The sequence below is a fragment of the Macaca thibetana genome, chromosome 3 (genome assembly GCF_024542745.1).
Source record: "Macaca thibetana thibetana isolate TM-01 chromosome 3, ASM2454274v1, whole genome shotgun sequence".
Taxonomy (NCBI): Eukaryota; Metazoa; Chordata; class Mammalia; order Primates; family Cercopithecidae; genus Macaca; species Macaca thibetana.
Genome location: NC_065580.1, coordinates 42,948,275 through 42,972,458, shown reverse-complemented (window position 1 = coordinate 42,972,458; position 24,184 = coordinate 42,948,275). Strand labels below are relative to the sequence as shown.

General features: G+C 37.8%; 1 protein-coding gene and 1 long non-coding RNA gene across 6 annotated transcripts in view; one reads left to right on the top strand and one right to left on the bottom strand.

The window, feature by feature from the left end:
- Positions 1-24,184, top strand: part of TES (testin LIM domain protein) — a 51,494-nt gene that overhangs the window by 22,311 nt on the left and 4,999 nt on the right. The window contains exons 2-7 of one of the 2 annotated variants that reach the window (XM_050785130.1): positions 2,262-2,414; positions 5,269-5,354; positions 19,858-20,110; positions 21,010-21,345; positions 22,307-22,522; positions 22,863-23,021. In XM_050785130.1, the coding sequence (XP_050641087.1) occupies positions 2,391-2,414; positions 5,269-5,354; positions 19,858-20,110; positions 21,010-21,345; positions 22,307-22,522; positions 22,863-23,021 (1,074 nt within the window). In that variant the 5' untranslated portion in view covers positions 2,262-2,390. The remainder of the gene's footprint in view (positions 1-2,261; positions 2,415-5,268; positions 5,355-19,857; positions 20,111-21,009; positions 21,346-22,306; positions 22,523-22,862; positions 23,022-24,184) is intronic. The other variant, XM_050785129.1, reaches the window with a different exon arrangement.
- Positions 248-24,184, bottom strand: part of LOC126951209 (uncharacterized) — a 267,072-nt gene continuing 243,135 nt past the window's right edge. The window contains exons 7-8 of one of the 4 annotated variants that reach the window (XR_007724388.1): positions 14,724-14,818; positions 248-420 (exon numbers count right to left, since the gene is read on the bottom strand). This is a non-coding gene — a long non-coding RNA (uncharacterized LOC126951209). Of the gene's footprint in view, positions 421-6,605; positions 9,085-10,226; positions 10,422-14,723; positions 14,819-24,184 lie in introns of those variants that run through there. The other 3 variants (XR_007724387.1, XR_007724385.1, XR_007724386.1) reach the window with 3 other exon arrangements.

Genomic DNA, 24,184 nt, shown 5'->3' with positions numbered 1-24,184 from the left:
CTAGTCCTGTTCAGAATAAGAATATGTGGGACACTTTAAAAGAGCAGCAGTTCATGAAATACCACCAGCTCTAGTAATTATAATAAATAAACCGATAGCTATTTTAAGAACATATTGATGTAAAGAGTCAAACTCTGTAAAAGTATTTGAAGATCTTATTCTGAGCCAAATATGAGTGATCAATGGCCTATGACACAGCCCTGAGGAGACTCTGAGAACATGTGCCCAAGGTGATCAGGCTACAACTTGGTTTTATACGTATTACAGAGATGCAAGACATCCGTCAATACGTGAAAGATGTACATTCCTTCAGTCTGGAAAGACAGGACAGCTGGAGGTAGGGAGCAGTCCTTCCAGGTCATGGGCAGCTTCACAGATTTTCTGATTGGTGATTAGTTGAAAGCCTTATTATCTAAAGACCTGAAATCAATAGAAAGGAATGTCTGGGTTATGATAAGGGGGCTTGTAAGGACCAAGGTTTTATCATGCAGATGAAGTCTCCTGGTAGCAGGTGTCAGAATAGATTGTAAATGTTTCTTATCAGAGTCTGTTCTGTCAGTCTTAGGTCTCTGTGTTTATGCTAATGCTGGTCATCTGTGAAGCAGCATGCACCGCGCCCCCCCCACCGCCCCGCCCCAACTCCCCATTTCCTATCATGGCCTGAACTGGTTTTTCAGGTTCACTTTGGAATGACCTTGGCCAAGAGGTGAGGTCCATTCAGATGCTTCTTGGGTTTATAATTTTATTTTTGATTTACAAAGATAAAAAGTTGGTAGGAGAAAACAACTTGCCCCTTTGCAAGATTGACTTTGTAACAGTAGTGAGCTACTCCAAAGCCTTAGTGTAAAAACTCTGCTGACTCATGGAGGTTCTAGTTACATGAGCTGAACTTTCAAGTTGCATTCAGAAATAGAGAATGAGATGGTATTGTTCCAGGATGTTTGCAGTCTTTTATAAGCCCAGTGTTGTTCAGACCAGGCAATTCTAATTTGAAGGCATGCAAGAATTTAAGTGGCCATTTAATTTAGAGGCAGAAGCATATTTCTAGATATTATCTGTCCGCAAATATCAGGATTTTATACACACATATAAGTTTGTATGTGTATATGCAAGTTCTATGTCATGAGGTAAAATGTATTCCATGTTGTGAATTACATAAAAGAGAGTTTAAAAACCTCTGATATAAGCTAAGCTATGTGATTAAGGCTTAATAATGTAATCAGAATTTTCATTTGGGATTAGAGTTTATTTAGCAGGAGATGCATGAACATAGTATGAATCATATCCATACTCCAGGCACATTCAGAACTAACTCTTCTGTAATGGAAAATTAGAAAGGGCTTGAAAAAGAATACACGTTTTTGGATTTGCTTTTCATTTTACTATGGATATTGTAATAGAGAAAACATGTAATTGTGCTTCTTACACAAGACCAGAAAACAGTCTCTCTCTGTCTTTTGTTTAACCTACATTATTTCCATACTGTGTGAACTGTGATCATCAGTGACAAGGAAACAATTTGTTTTAAAAAAAAAAGCTTAGTGTTGACGTTAAATATACAATTTAAAGACTTTCATTTCTTTTGAAATTGGTAATATGGACATGGCAAAGATGATAAAGCTTAACTAATGCTGGGCAGGTGTTTATTCTTTAGAGAGTATACTTTATATGGTCTAACTTAAAAGTAATGTGGGTTCCCTTAAGCAGCTGGGTGGACCAGCTGGGTTTGAATATGGCCTTAATTATGGAAAAAGGATGTGGTCATTTTCTTTAGAACAAAAGGAAAGGCTTCACTTCAACTTCAGGGCATGTCAGACTGATCTTTCAAGGAACAAGTTACAATGTGGTTTTGATTGCATAGTGACAAACAGAACTTGGTAAAGTTACAAAAGAGGGCCATTGAAAAATATCCATTACTTGTCCAGCTTGAACTGCTACTCTAGGCACTAACCAGTAACCAATTCCTCATGGTCACTGATGTGATACTTAAAACACGGAATAATCTGGTTACTGGTGGTTTGCCACTGTACTGATGTAAGACTGGCTACTCTTTTTTTTTTTTTTTTTTTCAATATTGGTAGTTGGGTAAAAGAGCTTAATTACCATCTTGTGTCCTCTGCCATCTGCACCCCACTCCTTCCACATATTAGGCCATGTCTCAGCAAGTTCTCAAAGACTATTGTTTAATATGGTAAAGAAGAAAAGATGGTTTACTATAGCAAGGGTGGTAATACAGCTCTCCACTCCTCGCCTCCCTACAGCTTCAGGCAGAAGAGCGCAGGCCTTGGAGTCAGAAAGACCTGAACTCAAATCTCTACTCTACCGTTTATTAACACTTTGATCTTAAGCAAATTCCATAATCTCTGAGTTTCAGCAAAAACGTGTCAAAAATGGCAAATAATATTGCCTACTCTGTAAGTATTTTATATGGTTCTGTAAGATTTTTTTTTAATAAATTACATTCTATATAAAAATATTTTCTAAACAAAAAACACTGAGAAAAGTAACGTTTTTACGAGAAAACCCTCTAATAGACAACATCTAGATTCTCATATCTGCTATAGAATTCTATCTGTTCTGATATGCCGTTTTGGTTGATGTACATGAAGAAAAGTTGGTTTAACTCAAATATGTAACTGCTAAAAGATAAAGTATATATATATATATATATTTTAATTTTATTATACTTTAAGTTCTAGGGTACATGTGCACAACGTGCAGGTTTGTTACATATGTATACATGTGCCATGTTGGTGTGCTGCACCCATTAACTCGTCATTTACATTAGGTATATCTCCTAATGCTATCCCTTCCCCCACCCCCTCCCCACAATAGGACCCGGTGTGTGATGATCCCCTTCCTGTGTCCAAGTGATCTCGTTGTTCAGTTCCCACCTATGAGTGAGAACATACGGTGTTTGGTTTTCTGTTCTTGCGATAGTTTCCTGAGAATGATGGTTTCCAGCTGCATCCATGTCCCGACAAAGGACACGAACTCATTCTTTTTTATGGCTGCATAGTATTCCATGGTGTATATGTGCCACATTTTCTTAATCCAGTCTGTCATTGATGGACATTTGGGTTGATTCCAAGTCTTTGCTATTGTGAATAGTGCTGCAATAAACATACATGTGCATGTGTCTTTATAGCAGCATGACTTACAATCTTTTGGGTATATCCCCAGTAATGGGATGGCTGGGTCAAATAGTATTTCTAGTTCTAGATCCTTGAGGAATCACCACACTGTTTTCCACAATGGTTGAACTAGTTTACAGTCCCACCAACAGTCTAAAAGTGTTCCTATTTCTCCACATGCTCTCCAGCACCTGTTGTTTCCTGATTTTTTAATGATTGCCATTCTAACTGGTGTGAGATGGTATCTCATTGTGGTTTTGATTTGCATTTCTCTGATGGCAAGTGATGATGAGCATTTTTTCATGTCTCATGGCTGTATGAATGTCTTCTTTTGAGAAGTGTCTGTTCATATCCTGACCTCTTCAAAGAGAACTACAAACCACTGCTCAGTGAAATAAAAGAGGGCACAAACAAATGGAAGAACATACCATGCTCATGCATAGGAAGAATCAATATTGTGAAAATGACCATACTGCCCAAGGTAATTTATAGATTCAATGCCATCCCCATTTAGCTACCAATGACTTTTTTCACAGAATTGGGAAAAACTGCTTTAAAAAGTTCATGTGGAACCAAAAAAGACCCCGCATTGCCAAGACAATCCTAAGCCAAAAGAACAAAGCTGGAGGCATCACGCTACCTGACTTCAAACTATACTACAAGGCTACAGTAACCAAAACAGCATGGTACTGGTACCAAAACAGAGATATAGACCAATGGAACAGAACAGAGGCCTCAGAAATAATACCACGCATCTACAGTCATCTGATCTTTAACAAACCTGACAAAAACAAGAAATGGGGAAAGGATTCCCTATTTAATAAATGGTGCTGGGAAAATTGGCTAGCTGTAAGTAGAAAGCTGAAACTGGATCCTTTTCTTACTCCTTATACGAAAATTAATTCAAGATGGATTAGAGACTTAAATGTTAGACCTAAAACCATAAACACCCTAGAAGAAAACCTAGGTAATACCATTCAGGACATAGGCACGGGCAAGCACTTCATGTCTAAAACACCAAAAGCAACAGCAACAAAAGCCAAATTGACAAATGGGATCTAATTAAACTAAAGAGCTTCTGCACAGCAAAAGAAACTACCATCAGAGTGAACAGGCAACCTACAGAATGGGAGAAAATTTTTGCAATCTACTTATCTGACAAAGGGCTAATATCAAGAACCTATAAAGAATTCAGTCAAATTTACAAGAAAAAAACAACCCCATCAAAAAGTGGGCAAAGGTTCTGTAAGATTTTAGTGAGATATAAGTAAAGTACTTGCCTCTATTCCTCGTGTCTTAGTCTATTCCTGCTGCCATAACAAAATACCTTAGACTGGGTAATTTATAAATAATAGAAATTTATTTCTTAAGTTCTGGGGGCTGGGAAGTTCAAGATCAAGGCACTGGCAGATTCAGTGTCTGGTGTGGGCTTGCTTCCTGCTTCCAAGATGATGGCACCTTGTTGCTGCATCTTCACATGGAGGAAGTTTCAGAAGAGATGGAAGAGAGGAAGCCCCATCAATGAAGGTGGAGCCATCATTGCCTAACTACCTAATCATTTCATGAAGGCCCAGCTTCATGATATTGGTACATTGGGGATTAAGTTGCCACATGAATTTTGGAGGAGCACAAACGTTAAAGCCATAGCACTGGCATTCAATAAGTGTATATTGTAGCTATTAATATTTATCATAATAAAAATATTACTTCAGTTGTAATTCCTAAAATCTTTAATGCCTTGTTTGATGCAAAATATGTTATTCAGGATGAGAGCTTTTTAAGCTATGGTTTTCTGAGTGTTGTACCTGTTGTACTACAGGGCTGTACTACAAAGCATGTAGTGGCCAAAGACATAAGTTCATGACTTTTTGCTATTTGCAATATTTGTAGTTTTCTATACGGTTATATTCTGATGCTTTTCTTTCTATGATAAAAGGCAATCAGAATATAAAATATGTTATGTATGTACTTGGAACTGCCATGTACATACCTGGGTATCATCACTGACTAAACATAAGATTTGTTTGAAAGTTATATCAACACAAGTGGTAAGTGGAATTAAAACTGCAATTTATTGAATTTTTAGATTTGTAAAGAATGTAATAATAGATTCGCAATGTTTTCTTTTTAACAGATGGGCTTAGGTCACGAGCAAGGATTTGGAGCCCCTTGTTTAAAATGCAAAGAAAAATGTGAAGGATTCGAACTGCACTTCTGGAGGTATTGTTTTGAAAACTGCAATCACATTAGTAATTTATACTTTTTGCAATACTTCCTTAGACAGTGGAAATATCTTCAAGTTCTCCAGCATGCTTGCTAAGTTGCAGACCTGTTATTGTCTTTTCTGAGAAATGAATACAACATAAAGTGTTCTTACTGTCATTGTTTGACTTAGTAAATTGGACCATAATAACTATATTTAGAGTTGTTTGATTTGCTTGCTGTCTTTAGGATTTCCTTTGAGCCTGAAATACTGAATATATCTTTCTGGTAGTAAATAAGTTTGTAGTAATCCTCCAGGACTGTTTAATTATTTATTTATTTATTTTATTATTTATTTTTTGAGACGAACTCTCATTCTGTCACCTAGACTGGAGTGCAGTGGTGTGACCTCAGCTCACTGCAACCTCCGCTTTCTGGTTCAAGCAATTCTCTTGCCTTAGCCTCCTGAATAGCTGAGATTACAGGCTTGTGCCATGACGCCTGGCTAATTTTTCTTTTTTGTATTTTTAGTAGAGATGGGGTTTCACCATGTTGGCAAGGCTGGTCTCAAACTCCTGACCTCAAGTGATCAGCCCACCTCAGCCTCCCAAAGTGCTAGGATTACAGGCGTGAGCCACCACACCTGGCCCTGTTTAATAATTTAATTATTTTCTTCTTAAAAATTAGTAACTTCACATCTCATCTCTACATTTTCAGTAAACAAATATGAATACTGAATTGAGAATTTATATGTTAGTTATCAGGGAATGAAGTTGAATTTAGGTCTCTTTAAAATTTTCAGCTGTAAGTTACCAGTGAAAAACATTGAAACACTTGAATTTTTTTTAAAGAAAAAAATTAATTGTAGTGTCTTGGTTTGAATGAAGTGCAAATATACACAAGACATGTTAGTGGGTCAAAAATGTGAATTTTATATAGATCTTATCTTTAGGTTGTTTTGAAAGTACTACTGCATATCATATAAATCTAAAATCAGTATTTGAAACCTGTGCTTATGAATGACTGTCAAGTCCGTAATGGTAGTTCACAAGTCTGCTCAAAGTTAGAATTAGCAGGAAAAAAAAATAAAGATAACTATAAAATTTTAGGATGGCAGCTATCTTGTTAGGATGACTGTCATTTGAGAGCCACTTCTGTACTACAGATTTCCACCGGAAACCCTTTAGAATACACACTTTCATCAGCTCTTGGAAATGTGTACAGTGTAATTAAAGGAGATTATAAACAAATAAAATTTTAGAAATTAAGCTCTTTTAAAAACTATTTATTGAATCAGTTTTCAGAAACAAAGGTAAATGTGTAAAATAGCAAAGTCAGTAGAAACCTGCTAGAACTGATACAATTCTTCAGTTTTAGGGAGCTAAAGTTTTCCAGGAATTTTTTTTTACAAGACTTAAACAGCTCTCCCTTGTGCTGTCTCTTCAAGGGATATAGAAGTGAGGCAGTATATCTCTCATGTTTTAAAAAGGTAAAGTGACTTAACACAAAATAGTTTTCGTGGATTAGAACGTCTCTGCTCTTAATGCTCACACTGTTTTCTATTGTCCCTATCAGTTAACTTTACCGAAGGCTGCACTGCCCTCTCCTGGGCGTAGTTTTTACCTTACAATCTTATAATACCTAAAATCCAAAATCCAAAATGCTCCAAAACCAAAACTTCTTGAGTGTCAACATGATGCCACAAGTGGAAAATTTCACATACCTGACCATGTGACAGGTCACAGTCAAAATACATTCAAACCTTTGTGTCTTGTACAAGATTATTTAAAATATGTATAAAATTACCATCAGGCTATGTACATAAGCTGTATATGGAATAGAAATGAATTTTATGTTTAAACTTGGGCCCTATACCCAAGCTAGCTCATTGTGTTTATGCAAATATTCCAAACTTTAAAAAAATTTGAAATCTGATACACTTCTGTTTTATTTTACTTCTGAAGCATTTTGGGTAAGAGATACTTAACCTGTATTCTTTTTGGTTCTGCTATGCAATTGCCAAAAACTGCTCATGAGATTTTAAAGCTCATTCCTAAGAGATATCATCTTTTCTCTAAAGCAAGTTATAGTCATTTTTGTTATGTCTATATTAATCATTTTAATCTGATACTTTCAGATGAAAATATATCCGACAAGAGCAGATCTCCATGGCATGAAAATAACCTTTTTTTTTTTTTTTTTTTTCAGTTTTATCACACAGACTCATTTAATCAATTGGGTATAGTCTGAAAATCTAAGAGCCATAATAGTCTAGGGCTTTGCATATGGCCTGTCATTCAGCTGGGGTTGATAACAGTCCACCCCGTTGGTATTTCTTAGTAGTTCTGACATCTTCCTGGCATGAGTCCAGTCACGTTTCTCTCAGAATTCTTGATAATTCCCTGACTTTTTCACCATAGCTAAAAGAGCTGAAGCAGGTGCCTTTGACCTCCATATGTAGCCTCTTTCAGTACAGTCTTTGAAGTAAAATATTCTAGACTGGCTGTCCTGAGTGTAACAAAGATTCCAGGTCTAGTCTAGGGCCACAGAACTTCTGTGGGTGAGGTAGACATGGGATTCCATGACCCTGCCCACTTAGCCTCCTCCTCCAGCTTCATGGTGATCCTTGACTTAGGACCCTGAGGGCTCCACTGGGTACATTTCAAAAATCAGAGTTAAATTATTCTCTACCTCTTTATTAGTCTGGCCTCTCACACAACCACATAAATGGTCTTTTGAACATGGATACTATTATATACTTCTGATGACTTAAGAACCCTCAGTAGTTTCCCACTGGACTTCTTTTAGGCAAAATTCTTGACCTTTGATGTTAAACCCCAACATCTGGCCTCTGCTTGCCTTTCCAGCCTCTTCCACTGCCCTTCCAAGCACCCTATGCTCCAAGTGCTTGATACATACTATTCCCTGAAATTTCGTGCCTTATTGTTGGTATTCTCTGCCTGGAAAACCCTACCTCCCACCAGTAGGAAACAAAAAGTCTCAGCTCAAGAAATACCTCTGAGAATTCTTCCCTGCCCATGTATGTCTTTTCAGGCCACCATAACAAAATATCACAGACCTGGTAGTTTAAACAAAATGTATTTCTCCCAGTTCTACAGGCTGGAAAGTTCAAGATCAGGTGCTTGATCAATCAACATGGTTGAGTTCTGGTGAGGTCTCCCTTCCAGGCTTACAGACGGCTGCCTTCTCACCATGTGCTCACATGGCCTTTCCTTGGTGTGTGTGTGCCTGTGCCTGTGCGTGTGTGTGTGTGTGTCTGGAGAGGAAGAGATCTCTCTCCCTTTTCTTATAAGGTCACCTATTCCAATGGATTGTGACCTTCACCTTGTGACCTCTTTTAACTTTACTTCCTAAAAGCCCCTGCTTTTACAGTCACATTAGGAGTTTGGGCTTCAGCATATAACTGAGGAAATACAGTTCAGTCCACAGCACCCCCTTCCCCTGCTTCCACATACCCCCAAAGTTGTTAGGAATCATTTTCCTTTTTATCACCTTGTATACTTATAGGAAGCCAGGAGATAAATACCCAGACCTCATTCTTCTTCATCATTCTGATTTCCTGCTGGCACCTCCCATTGTCCCATTGCCAGTGCCAAGGGAACCCACGGTGTAGTCCTTAAGGGTCAGCCTTCTGGGAAGTAGCACAGAGTACTGAGGCATGGAGAGTGAATCTGGAGAGGTGAATGGAAGATGCCGGATCAAGGTTTATCACCATAGTTGCAGGAGACTAAAAATGAATTATTAGAAATTTAGAGTGGAACTTGTAACTTAACTAGTCGAACCTTATTTTACAGATCAAAGAACTAAAACCAAAGGAAGTTAAAATGACTTGTTTGAGCCCATGAGTTATTAATAATATAATTTGTGAATGATTTCTATGTGTCACACACCAGTGAGCACTTGTAATAATTTTCTACTACTGCATAACAAATTACTACAAACTTTGCAAGTTAAAGCAACAACTATTAACTCAACATCCATTATTATTATTATTATATTATTACTTTTTTTTTGAGACGGGGTTTCACCCTTTTTGCCCAGGCTGGAGTGCAGTGGTGCAATCTCGGCTCACTGCAACCTCTGCCTCCTAGATTCAAGTGATTCTCCTGCCTGCCTCCCGAGTAGCTGGGATTACAGGCGCCCACCACCACACCCACCTGATTTTTTGTATTCTTAGTAGAGACAGGGTTTCACCATGTTGGCCAGGCTGGTCTCAAACCACTGATGTCAGCTGATTCACCCGCCTCAGCCTCCCAAAGTGCTAGGATTACAGGTGTGAGCCACTGTGTCTGGCCAGCATCCATTATCTTTCAGATTAGAAGTCTGAGGTAGTGGGGCTGGCTTAGCTGGATTCTGTGCTTAGCACCTCAAAAAGCTGAAATGAAGGTGTTGGCCAGGCTAAGTTCTCACCTTTAAGTTCTGGGGAAAAATCTGCTTTCAAGCTCATTCTTGTTGGTAGAATTCATTTTCTGTGGTTGGAGAACCAAGGTCCCTGTTTCCTCGTTGCTCTCAGCTGGGGGCTGGCTACTCTCAGCTTCTAGAAGCCACTCGCATTCATTGAGGTACAGCCCCTTCCATCTTCAAAGCCAGCAACACTCCTTAGAATCCTTCCTGAACCTCACACGCCTCCAACTTCCCCTTCTGCTCCCAGCCAGAGAAAATTCATTGCTTTTTAAGGGCTCACATGATTAGATTAGGCACGCCTGGAAAATTTCCCATTTGCCATATAAAAGTAACATCATCATGAAAGTAACACTGGGGACAGAATTCATAGGAGCTATCTTAAAATTCTGCTTACCACAGCACTTTATATACCTGATTGTACCTAATACTCCTAATATTTATTTTATTATTTATGATAAATCAAAGACTTAGGAAAGTTAAACAACTTACCAAAGTTAGGGCTTACAGATGGCAGAGCTGAATTTGAATTCAGAGTTTGCCAAAACCTTTCTCCATGGCAGAGTAGATACTAGAATGTGCATTTTTCACTCTCAGGGCCAGTGAACTTTGAACTGCACCAGGCTGTCGCCTCTGAGGTGTGATTGTTGTGATACAGACATCCTTGCGGACAAAGGTGTACTTTTACTGTGAGCTCTCTCCTTTTTCAGTGTGCCCGTGATTACAATAGTAGAGGAAAATAAAAGGTTCAGGAAGCCTGATAACGACCCAATAAGAAACACTATCTGCCGGGCATGCTTTCAAGTAATATTTCGAGAGAATGAGTGTTTATTGAAACGTATGACACGGACCCAAGGTTTCCAGTTTATAGCCAGTTATTTCATATTGAAGTATAGTTAATATAATTGCAACCATGTCATTTATCATATTAAGTAACATAATTATTAGTTTTGCCTTATCTTTGTTAAAGTCTCCCAATACAACAGTTGCAATTTATTGAAAATGTGTTACTTGATTATAACATACATCTGTTCAGAATTTCTGATTGATTTAGAGCTGAGTGAAAACTGAAAATTCCCTACCATAAATGGATTAATACTTGTGTTGAATTCTATCACAGAGGCCCACGCTTAAATCCATATATGTATATCCCTGTTATAAAAGGGCAGCTTCCAACCCTTTAAAATTATGGTTTGTAGCAATGCCATGGCCATGCTTTTAAATCACTGCGAATGCTGGCAGCATGTCAAAGCACTCTAGTTTCTACTACTTGCCTTGGAAAAATAGTAAGTTTTACAAATAGTGATACAAAAAAAATTTCTTTTGGTAGAATAAAGGATAGTTTCTTGGTTGCTTTCAGCTTGAAACTGTAAATATGTTTATTTGTCTGAGGCAATACTTTTGGTAGTTTGGTTCTTGTACTTGCTATCCCAGGCTGTCTCTTTCTCTCCCTCTCTCCCTCCTTTCCTCCCCTTCACTCCTCCCTTTCCTTCACCAGTTAGATTTAACTCTAGGACTCTTAAGTTGTAATGTAAAGTTTTGAGTGTACAATTTTGATTTGCCATACATATTAATGTTTGCATATATATGTGTTAATGATGCTAAACTCTTTTTGTACAAACAGCGTTTAATACAAATAACCCTCCTCCATCCCCACACCTTAGAGCTTTCCAATCTGCCAGTCCACCTTTGCATCTTTTTAAAAGAATCATGAAAAAGACTTTTAAACTAACTTAAGTCTGAATCCCCTTCCCTTTTCTTTTCCCCATAGAACTTTTCTTAACATCCTGTGGAGAGTCTGGAGAGAGAACTGCTCAATAGGACAGTTTAGAAAATTTAGAGGTTTGAAAACTGTGCTAAATATGGGAACTGATTTATATACTCTCTTAAAACTGTCAACTCAGTATAGCACAAATAAATTTAATAAACAAGCTGTTTAAATCTATATATGTCATCAGAAGTTACTTATGGATCATCTGAAGAAAAATAATCCACACACCGCACAAACAGCCCCTGAAGAAAGATAATCCACACACCACACAAACAGCCCCTTGCACGTGGATATTGTGCTCACCCATACCCCGTTTTTGTTTTTGTTTTAGGTTTGTATAAAACCACGTTTTTAAAGTTCTTCATTTTCTTAAGGGTAGAATCTGGGTTATTTTAGGCTGAAATTGAATATGTGATAAACATCCCACTTATTCTCAGGCCACTCTCTGATAACAAGATCACAGTGGCATCCTTTTCTTCTCCAATTCCACAACAAGGTTTTTCTTTTAATAAATTTGTTGGATTGCTTCCAAATGACTCTAAAAGTTTTTATAGGTATTTCTAAAAGTAAAATGTTTTAGTTTAAATGTGGGAGATTCAAATATAAAACACTGTAGATTAGAACTCTAAGAAAAAGATTTTAAAACCTAAAAGTAGGTAACTGGTAATAGCACAGATCTCCACAATAGATAGCTCCTGGCACCTGGTGCTGGTTTTATAGTATGCTTTCTTGCAGAGTGGTTTGTAGCTGGCTCTTTTCCTTGTAGAAAAGGAGCTCCAGTGTAAGGCAACTGGAAGGGATGTGGTCATCCCAGCTGTTTCAGTGATGACAGCTCTAGTTGAAGAACCATCCCACCCTTCTTGGGTCACATTCTTACCAAAGACTCTGTCACCACAATTCACCACATTGGAGTGAGGATGCAGATGAGGCTTTTAATGTAGTCATGATTTATTAAATTATAATGAATCAATCATAGGTTTTCTCTACTTAGGAAACTGTTAATTATATGGCATAGTATGACTTCTTAGGTATTTCTTCTTTCTCACCACTACTGCTATTGGTATGTTGTTTTAACCTGATTTTACTTACTTATTAATAAAGGTATATTGGGTGGTTAAAGGCATTGGTAGAAAAGCAGAGGCTTCCTGAGATTGTGAATTCTTCTAATTGTCAAGACAAATAATAATTTTTAAAAATACAGAGTTGGTTCTTCTATAATTAGTGAATTTAACTCTTTATATTTAACACTTTCATAGTAAATATAACTTTTTAACCAAGCCACAGCTCACCATAGTTTATTCATGCTTCAGAAACCTTCAGGCTTTATTTCACTTGTATCTTTTACTATTTATCTTTCAGATTCTAAAATCTGACCCTTCTTATTTTGTGGTATTCATGTTGTACTGGTGTAGAACTTAGATTGTAAAAATTTCCAAAGTCCAGTATTTATTATACAGCCTTTATCCTTTAAGACATCACTTTACTAATTACTGGGATGCATGCTATAGCTCACAGCCATAGAAGGATCTATTTAGCTATATTAAGAACTAAATTCCCACTTCACCTTTTTCCCCCCTCAGGAAGATATAATTTTAAACTTGATCCAAAAGCAGTGTGATAGTATAATTACATTTTTGTTAACCAAAGAATAAAAGTAAAGAACATACTGTAGTAGGATAACTTGCTGCTTTCCACTAGATGGGAGTATGAGATAACCAGATGTTAGAAAGATTATTTTATAGCTGAACTAGAATATGCAAGTTCTTCAACAAATTCTTACCAAATAAAGATTTCTGACTAGTGTGCACAAGGAAAGCAATTTGCCTCTTCACCACCAGTCTCTCTTTCTCTCTCTCTCTCTCTCTCTCTCTCTCTCTCTGTATCTCTCGGAATATACAAGTCAAACCTAATATTTTCAGTTTGCATACTGAAAAGTATTTTAAGAACATTCAGAATGTAACAACCTAAAATCTATAATTAATAATGTATTATTTGGCAATGAGATTCATTTGGGTTTTTAGTTGTTGTTTTTTCTGTTTCTGATGTAGAGAAATTCCATGACTTATATTAATTTTAAATTTAGAAAACTTATTAAACTCTTCTTAATGCTAATTAATACATTGCATTTCTCTGTGATCATTCATAGCATCTATGAATAGCAACAGTTTAGTTTTTTTCTTTTTGATGAATTCTTGTCACTTTTTTTCACACTGTTCTGATTAGTACCTTCAGAACAATATGATTAGAATTGGTGATAGCAAGGTTGCTTTCTTGCTTCACATCTTAAAACTAATGCAGTAAGTATGATCTATGCTGAGTGTCTGGGTTTGTTCTCCCCGTGCCCCACCCTGCAGAAACTCTTTCTAGAATTGTTTCTATTTCCTTTTACTAGTTTCTTCTATTCTCTTTATTTTCCTTCCTTTTACTTCAGACTTATTATGCCTTTTCCCTAACTTCCTGAATTGAACACTTAGTACTTTATTCTTTCCTTTTTTCTAATTTGAGTGTTTTAAAGTGTAAATTTTTTATTTAGTTATCTAGTTATTTCAACATGCATACTTAACCTAACTATCTAAAGTTAATCCATGTTTATATAGACTGAACAATGTAAGTATCTTTAGAATGTGTTTTAAAACACTCAGATCGCCAATCTTAATTTTATGCTGTCGTTGCCTTGTATATTAGTTCCAGCTTAAATGTTTAACACCACTCCCTACTACTCTGTTTTTCTCTGTCACCTTTTCCAGCTTCTTTTCCTCTGCCAGACTCTTTCTTGAGTCCTTACTTTTTCCCTCTACACTTTCGCCAAGAGGCACAGATGATCTCTTTAACTCATAGTCATTATATTGTTCTCTGACCACCAAATTTATATTTCCTACCAGGCTACAGTGTTTAACCTGAGAGTTATATATCCTACACTCTGTGATACCTTTACCTTATCTCACAGGCATATCAGATTTATCAGTGGTTTCATTTTGGAGGCTTCCATCGGCCTTCCCCACTCCATACTGCAAAACTGTTCATCTTTTGAATAAACTGTCTTAATATATTATATTCCTTCTACTAATTTACTCATCTCAGAAACTTGGTTTTATTTTTTGAGGGACTGAGTGTATTAGTCTGCTCTCACGCTGCTAATAAAGACATACCCAGGACTGGGTAACTTATAAAGGAAAGAGGTTTAATTGACTCACAGTTCAGCATGGCTGAGAAGGCCTCAGGAATCTTACAATCGTGGCAAAAGGGGAAGCAAACACATCCTTCTTCACATGGTGGCAGCACGAAGTGCCTAGGAAAATGGAGAAAAGCCCCTTATAAAACCATCAGATCTCATGAGAACTCACTCACCATCACAAGAAGAGTATGAGGGTAACAGCTCCCATGATTCAGTTACCTCCCACCATGTCCCTCCCACAATACGTGGGATTATGGGAAATACAATTCAAGATGAGATTTGGGTGGGGACACAGCCAAACCATATCATTCTGCCCCTGGCCCCTCCCAACTCTCATGTCCTCACATTTCAAAACACAATCATGCCCTTCCAACAGTCTCCCACAGTCTTAACTCATTCCAACATTAACTCAAAAGTCCAAGTCCAAAGTCTTATCTGAGACAAGGCAAGTCCCTTCTGCCTGTGAGCCAGTAAAATCAAAAGCAAGTTAGTTACTTCCTAGATACAATGAGGGTACAGGCATTGGGTAAATATGCCATTCCAAATGGGAGAAACTGGCCAAAACAAAGGGGCTATAGGCCCCATGAGTCGGAAATCCAATAGGGCAGTCATTAAACCTTAAAGTTCCAAAATGATCTCGTTTGACTTCATGTCTCATATCCAGGGCGTGCTAATGCAACAAAGGTGGGCTCCCCATGACCTTGGGTAGCTCCATCCTTGTGGCTTTGCAGGGTACAGTCCCACTCCCAGCTGCTTTCACAGGCTGGTGTTGAGTGCCTACGGCTGTCCTTGGATCTACCATTCTGGGGTCTAGAGGATGGTGGCCCTCTTCTTATGGCTCCACGATGCAGCGCCCTTGTGAGGATGCTGTGTGGGCGCTCTGACCCCACATTTCCCTTCCACACTACCCTAGCAGAGGTTCTCCATGAGGACTCTGCCCCTGCAACAAACTTCTGGCTGGACATCCAGGCATTTTCATACATCCTCCAAAATCTAGGCGGAGGTTCCCAAACATGTCTTCTGCATACCTGCAGGACCAATACCTTATGGAAGCTGCCAAGGCTTGGGGCTTGCACCGTCTGAAGCAATGGCCCAAGCTATACCTTGGCCCCTTTTAGCCACCACGGGAGCTGAAGAAGCTGGGATACAGGGCAGCATGTCCCAAGGCTGCACAGAGCAAGGGGGCCCTGGGCCTGGTCCACAAAAGCATTTTTCCCTCCTAGGCCTCCAGGCCTGTGATGGGAGGAGCTACTGTGAAGCTCTTTGACAGGCCCTGGAGACATTTTCTCCATTGTCTTGGTGATTAACATCTGGGCACCTTGTTACTTATGGAAATTTCTGCAACGAGTTTGAATTCCTCCCCAGAAAATGGCTTTTTCTTTTGTATCGCATTGTCAGGCTGCAAATTTTTCAAACTTTTATCCTCCATCACCTCTTGAATGCTTTGCTGCTTAAAGATTTCTCCTACCAGATACCCTAAATCACCTCTCTCAAGTTCAAAGTTTTGCCCCTGCCTACAGATTCTAGGGCAGGGGCAAAATACCACCAGTCTCTTTGAATAGCCAGAGTGGCCTTTATACCGGTTCCCAGCAAGTTCCTCATCTCCATCTGAGACCACCTCAGCCTGGACTTCATTGTCTTCAGCAGTATTTTGGTAAAAGTCATTCAACAAGTCTCTAGGAAGTTCCAAACTTTCCCACATCTTCCTGTCTTCTGAACCCTCCAAGTTTCTAGGAATTTCCAAACTTTCTCACATCAACCTGTCTTATTAGCCCTCCAGACTTTTCTAACCTCTGCCTGTTACCCAGTTCCAAAATCGCTTCCACATTTTCAGGTATCCTTATAGCAGCACCCTACTCTTTGCAGTACCAATTTACTATATTAGTCCATTCTCATGCTGCTAATAAAGACATACCTGAGACTGGGTAATTTATAAAGGAAAGAGATTTAATTGACTCACAGTTCAGCATGGCTGGGAGGCCTCAGGAAACTTACAAACATGACTGAATGGGAAGCAAACACATTCTTCACATTGTGGCAGGAAGGAGAAGTGCCGAGCAAAAGGGGGAAAAGTCCCTTATAAAACCATCAGATCTCGTGAGAACTCACTCACTATCATGAGAATAGCATGAGGGTAACAGCCCTCATGATTCAATTACCTCCTACCACATCCCTCCCATGACACATGGGAATTATGGGAACTACGATTCAAGATGAGATTTGGGTGGGGTCACAGCCAAACCATATCACTGAGCCTTCCCTTTACCATCACTATATCCAAATCACAAAGTTTAGTCAGGTTTTTGTTCGAGGAGACCTCAAATTTCCTCCTTTCTTTTCATCTCTACTGTTGAATACTCTAATCTAAGCCATAGAATATTTTATCTGGACCACAACAATAACCCTCCAAGATATAAATTCCATTTGTGAAGTAGTGGCAGTATCCTGTTACTTAGAACCATGCCATTGCAAACTGGATGCATAATTAACATGTTAATTTGTCTCCCTATTTCCAGTTATGTTTCACTCCTAATCCATTTACCACATGGCAGATATTGTGATATTTATAATTACAGATCCGATCATTTTATTCCATTACCAAAAAGCCTTTGCTGCCTCCTGATTGCTCTTATGATGAAGCCCAAATTCCTTAATGTGTTCTATGAGCCCCTGCATGACTTCATGCCTATCCCTCCAGCCTTGCCACCCTCCCACTGACTCATACAGTCATACCAACCTCCCCTGGTTATGACACCTAAGGGGACAATTTCTTTCCTAATTCAGGACCACTGCAGGTATTCCTCTTTATACCCAGACACTAGAGACTTTTCTTTTCCTTCCTTTTCTCCTTCCCAGATACGCACCCACATACACAGTTTACACCTATGTTTCATACATCATCCAGATCTCAACCTAAATGTCACCTTCTTATGGAGTCCCTTCTTCACTAGTTTGAAGTCAAAATTACACCCTCTCAAGGGACCCTGTACTTGACTTTCCTATCACAAATGAAATTGTGTGTGTGTGCGTGATTATTTAATGTCTGTCTCCCACCAGACAGTAAGTTCTACAAGTCAGAGACTAGGACCTTTTTTTTTTTTTTTGTAGCACTATGTCCTAGTGTGAAGTACATTGCTTGGCACATGGGCACTCATGTATGTTGCTTGAATGAATGAATGTGTGTGTGCCAAACCAGATTGAAAAAGAGAACATTGTCCTTGAACTATAAAAAACACCATGATGGCAGAGAGCACATGGTAGGTGGCAATAAGTGTTTGAAGAAATAAAATAAGGGAAGGAAAGAGAAAGGAAAACAAAAGGGAAGGAAATGGAGGGCAAAAGAAATTGAGAAAAAAATGAGAAAGGTTGTAGTCTTTGATGGGAAAACTTTCCCTATCTCTCACTAAAAAAAAAAACAAACACGAAACCTTGGATAATGGCTATAAAATGTTAACATGCAATAAAATACAAAGCCTGTGGCTTAAATAAAATAAGGAAATGCATATAATTTTTGTGGTTTTATTTAATTCATTTCTTTTTTCTTTATTATTTATTTACTATTTGGTGACAGCATAAGGAATATCAGATGGGGTTACAGTCAGACATGTACCTTTAAGTGTGTACTTTTTAATCGCAGTCTTTTATTTTTTTTAATGGTACAATTGAAGATGTCTGTTATTGGGGCCATCACCACTTCTTTCAGTGAATTAATTGAAAAAATCTTGGTTGGTTTTGGTAAAAATCAAATGAATAATTGCTTCTCCTGATCATATCAGAAATGCAGATGCACGTTTGGTTGACAAAACATACTGAATTTGTTAAAACACTTACTTTGAAAATTCAGTTGAAACATTATAGTACCATCAAAATCACAAAACTTAATTCAGTAATTTCCAAAAATACATTATTAGTGACTGATAATTCTGCTGCTTTCCTCTTTTTTTTCAACTTCCATTTTAGATTCAGAATGTACATGTGCAGTACAGGTATTTTACATGGGTAAATTGCCTGTTACTAAGGTTTGGGGTAAAAGTGATCCCATCACCCAGGTAGTGACCATAGTACCTGAGAGTTAGCTTTTCAAACATTGCTCCCTCTCACCCTCCTCACTCTAATAGTCCCCAGTGTCTATTAGTCCCCTCTTTGTGTCCATGTGTAGTCAATATTTAGCTCCCACTTATAAGTGAGAATATGTAGTATTTGGTTTTCTGTTCCTGTATTAATTGACTTAAGATAATGGCTTTCAGCTGCATTCATTTTGCTTCAAAGGACATGATTTCATTCTTTTTTATGGCTGCATGGTATTCCATGGTGAATATGTTCCACATTTTCTTTATCCAGTCTACCATTGATGGGCATCTAGGTTGATTCCACTATGTCTTTCCTATTGTGAATACTACTGTGATAAACATACGAGTGCATTGTCTAAATTTTGGAAGAACAATGCATTTTCCTTTGGGATTGCTGGGTTGAATGGTAGTTCTAAGTTCTTTGAGAAACCTCCAAACTGGTTTCCACAGTGGCTGAACTAATTTACATTCTCACCAACAGCGTATAAGCATTCCCTTTTTTCCACAACATCTGTTGTTTTTTGACTTTTTAGTAATAGCTATTCTGATTGATGGGAGATGGCATCTCATCATGGTTTTGATTTGCATTCCTTAATTATTAGTGATATTGAGCATGTTTTCATATATTTGTTGGCCATATGTGTATCTTCTTTTGAGAAGTGTCTGTTCATGTCCTTTTCCCATTTTTTTAATGGGGTTGCCTTTTGCTTGTTGAATTGTTCCTTATAGATTCTGAATATTAGACCTTTATTCGATGTAGGGTTTGCAAATATTTTCTTCCATTCTGTAGGTTGTCTGTCTGTCCTGTTGCCAGTTTCTTTTGCTTTGTAGAAGCTCTTCAGTTTAATTGGGTCCCTCTTGTCAATTTTTACAACCTAGCTCTTAAAAGCCTTATCAAGCAAAGTTGTGTTTTGTTTCCTTCTTGCAACTTTATGGATACTTACTCTCCCTTGTAAAAAAGAACTTGCCTTTACATGCTATGATATAGAATATGCCTAAAAGTATTTTATGAACTGTAAATGTATCAACATAAATATCGATTAAGTACGATTAATCATTTTCTACCTATTTTCAAAATTATAGAAAAATTTGTCGTAACTGCAAGTGTGGCCAAGAAGAACATGATGTCCTCTTGAGCAATGAAGAGGATCGAAAAGTGGGAAAACTTTTTGAAGACACCAAGTATACCACCCTGATTGCAAAACTAAAGTCAGATGGAATTCCCATGTATAAACGCAATGTTATGATATTGACCAATCCAGTTGCTGCCAAGAAGAATGTCTCCATCAATACAGTTACCTATGAGTGGGCACCTCCTGTCCAGAATCAGGCATTGGTAAATAATATGGGGACAGAGAGTTCCTTTATTGAAGTTCCTGAAGCATTTATTTGGGGCAGTTTCTTTGGTGACCTAATCAACTTCACACATCCCAGATCTATTATTCTTCTGGGGTTCTCATTACTTTGACTTCTGATTCCTTTTCTAGTCTTTTGAATGTCAGACTAAATACTTCATACAATTTTTCCAACTCCCTAGATATGTTTACCTTTTTGAGGGAATGGTCTAACATTCTTAATAATTAGATGGAAATCATGTTTTATATCAATCTAGTAACTCTTCTAGCTTACTCTTGAGAGGATTTCTTTTAAGATGATAAAGAGAATTTTTGTCATAGTTTAGAACTAAAAAAAAATACTCAACATTATCTTTCTGTGTTTTTTCTTCATTTTATTTTCTTTATTAATACTATATAAGACCAAAAAGATCACAGTTTTATATCAAGCGCCTTCCACTATTATAACAACTAAATGAAACATTTGGAAGTCTTTTAAGGTCAGTTAAATCATTAAAGTGAATTTTGCAATGTCATTTTTTATGTGATAAAAATGTTCCTGGTCCTGTAGACCATTCCAAACATGTCTGCCTAAAAGTTTGTGTGTTCTTTCAACTGTACATTTGTTTATTTAGCTTAAGTAAACAGTAGTAAGCCAGATCTTCTAAACTGAAAAAATATGTAATTTCATGGAGAAAAAGTGTTACTTTTTACCCAACTAAATCTATTTCGTGTACCGTTTTTGAGTTTTAACTTCTTAATATACTGTTGAGGGTGAGTTGCTACTGTTGGATAGAACCCACTTCTTTCTTAAGTAACTTGCTTCTGATGTGTGTTCTAAAACATCACACTGCCTAATGGCCAATCCCAGTTAACACTGGCCTCCTTCCTTGTGGTTCAGGCCAGGCAGTACATGCAGATGCTACCCAAGGAAAAGCAGCCAGTAGCAGGCTCAGAGGGGGCACAGTACCGGAAGAAGCAGCTGGCAAAGCAGCTCCCTGCACATGACCAGGACCCTTCAAAGTGCCATGAGTTGTCTCCCAGAGAGGTGAAGGAGATGGAGCAGTTTGTAAAGAAATATAAGAGCGAAGCTCTGGGAGTAGGAGATGTCAAACTTCCCTGTGAGATGGATGCCCAAGGCCCGAAACAAATGAACATTCCTGGAGGGGACAGAAGCACCCCAGCAGCAGTGGGGGCCATGGAGGACAAGTCTGCTGAGCACAAAAGAACTCAGTATGTAAGTAGAGTGGTCACACTGCTGGCCCGATTTGTATACTTTACAAAGTTTTTTCCCTTTCTTTGAACTTTTTTGGGGACTATTCCTCTGAGTTTCCAAAAGGGAATAGGTATGGGGAATAAACAGAATTAAGATTCACTTTAGACTTCCCACAGAGGGTCATCATGTTTGAAACTTCTATCTAAAGCCAAATTTTCTATGCATTTATTATCAAGGATAATTGTGAGTTTTATATACAGACAGTAGTTGGTATTGGCATGCTAATCAAGGACAGTGTATTATTCTATAGTCTGTTTCTAAACATGCTCTTGGTATTAATTGCTTATCTCTGCCCATAAATAAGAATATATGCTTAGGTTAATTCAGTTTTGCTTGTGAGAACATGCCTAAAATTCAAACTTAAATTTAATTTTTGCGGATATATAGTGAAGCTCTTTTTTAAGTCTCTTCTAAAGGGAGAAATTGAAGTATTTTGCTAATGACTTGAAGGTAGGAGGCAATTAGGACACAGATGAACAGACATAAGAACCAAACCTGCTGTAATATATTCCTCATAGCTCCAGTTAGCACACCAACCAATAAGGCTTAGTCCTGAAAAAAGAGCACTAATAAGCCCTGAGGGATCGTTTTAGAGAATCTGCTTAAAATTGAGCTGAAAATTACTATTACTATTTTCCTTTTTCCATAAGTGACCTTAATTCAGGAAATAATGCCCTGTTACACACAGCGTGAATGAAGTAGATTTGAGTAGCCTGGAGAAAGCTGAGATTCCATTTCACAGAAGTATTAATATGTTATTATCTACAGAAGTATTAATATGTTATTATCTACGTCGACAAATTTGTAATTTCAGTAGAAATTATCTCTCTTCAAAGTTGTTTCTCTGAATTTCTACTGAAGCCAATGATAAGAAATGGCAGTCTTCTAATGACTACGTTGTTCTGGATGGCTTCCCTTTCAGTCCTGCTATTGCTGCAAACTGAGTATGAAAGAAGGCGACCCCGCCATCTATGCCGAAAGGGCTGGCTATGATAAACTGTGGCACCCAGCTTGTTTTGTCTGCAGCACCTGCCATGAACTCCTGGTTGACATGATTTATTTTTGGAAGAATGAGAAGCTATATTGTGGCAGACATTACTGTGACAGCGAGAAACCCCGATGTGCTGGCTGTGACGAGGTATGTTCTATGGGACCACCTGCATGCTGGTGCCCTCTTAGACCCTCATACGGTCCCGTTACCTAGAAGGCAACAAGACTTAACCAAACAGCAATTGCTCTGTTTACGTCCACAGAAGTTTTAAAAAATTAACTTTTGATATCATTCATTCTGTCTGTGTTAATTGGGTTAACAAATGAAAGACTAGAAATACAAAAGATTGATTTAGACTAAATTAAATGATAGCATAAGTTCAAGCTTTAGGTTATCATTTTCAAACTTTAGACCCTGAGAAAGTATGTTGTTACAGATGTAAATTATTATATTAAAAAAAAAATCTTTATTTTTATCTTCTTCCTAGCTGATATTCAGCAATGAGTATACCCAGGCAGAAAACCAGAATTGGCACCTGAAACACTTCTGCTGCTTTGACTGTGATAGCATTCTAGCTGGGGAAATATACGTGATGGTCAATGACAAGCCCGTGTGCAAGCCCTGCTATGTGAAGAATCACGCTGTGGTGAGAAGTGTTCTAAGGAGATGGTTTTGCCTCAGCCTGCTTTAGGACTTGAGTTTTTACTTTTCTTAAAGCCTCTTATAAATGGGAAACAGAAAGCACTCCTCCTAAGTAGAAAGCAAATTATTCCTACCACAGGGTGTTAAAATCAAGGCAGTTCAAAAACAATACAGGCATTGACTATGAGCCACCTCAAGATTTCTACTTGTGAAGTTTATAGTATCAATTATAGGTACTGCTTAGTAATAAAATCCTCACTTAAAAAATTCTTAATGGGAATGAGATTGTTTTATTCTCATGGTTAGCAATCAGATTCCATTTCAATAACGGTGTCTAGGGGCTATTGATATTCTTTAGCTCTATTTGAATATGATGCTTTCTGTTCGTGTTACTGGACCACCCACTGGAATTTTGTTTTTGCTACCTGGAGATTGTAAGATACCTATTTCTTAAACCCTTATTGAATTTATTTGGCATAACAAACTTTGGCCTGCATATTTAGATTTTTATGTGGGCAAACATTCCAATGTGAAAGTATATTTTTTTCTTGCATTTATTCTGCTTACACAGAGCTGCTATTGTATAATGGCCAAGTGATGGTAATGTAGATAAAGGGTAAAAAGTTGACCATAGATGGTAAAGTGTGTAAGCCAGGAGTATCCAAAAAGACATTTACTTCTTTATATGCAGCAAAAGAAATACGTGTTAATGGTCCCCTGAGCTATAAATAAAGTAAAAGAGACTCCTGGCTAAGGAATGAAATTACATATAGTTTATATAGTTATAAGAGTGTGGTACTTTGAAGATAACGTAACAAGATTTGATGTCACTGCCAATTTTCAGCGTTTATTCCCCCGATACAGTTATTCATTTTCTGTCAACTGTGTCTCACCAATATATTTCACATTCTCATAATTACAACCGCTCTACTTCAGACCTTTTCTCTTTTTTTGGTCATTTTGACTATTGCAGTGGCCTCAAATTTCGTTCCTCCACTTTCATTCGTCTTGCTCAAAAGCTACCCACCATAATGATGGAAAATGATCTTCCTAAAATGCAAATTATTAAACTTTTAATAGATCTGGCCCCTTCTTGCCTCTCCTGTCCCTTGTACTAGTTATCCAACCCAAATCATACATTTCCACATGCTCACCAGCATTTTCTAG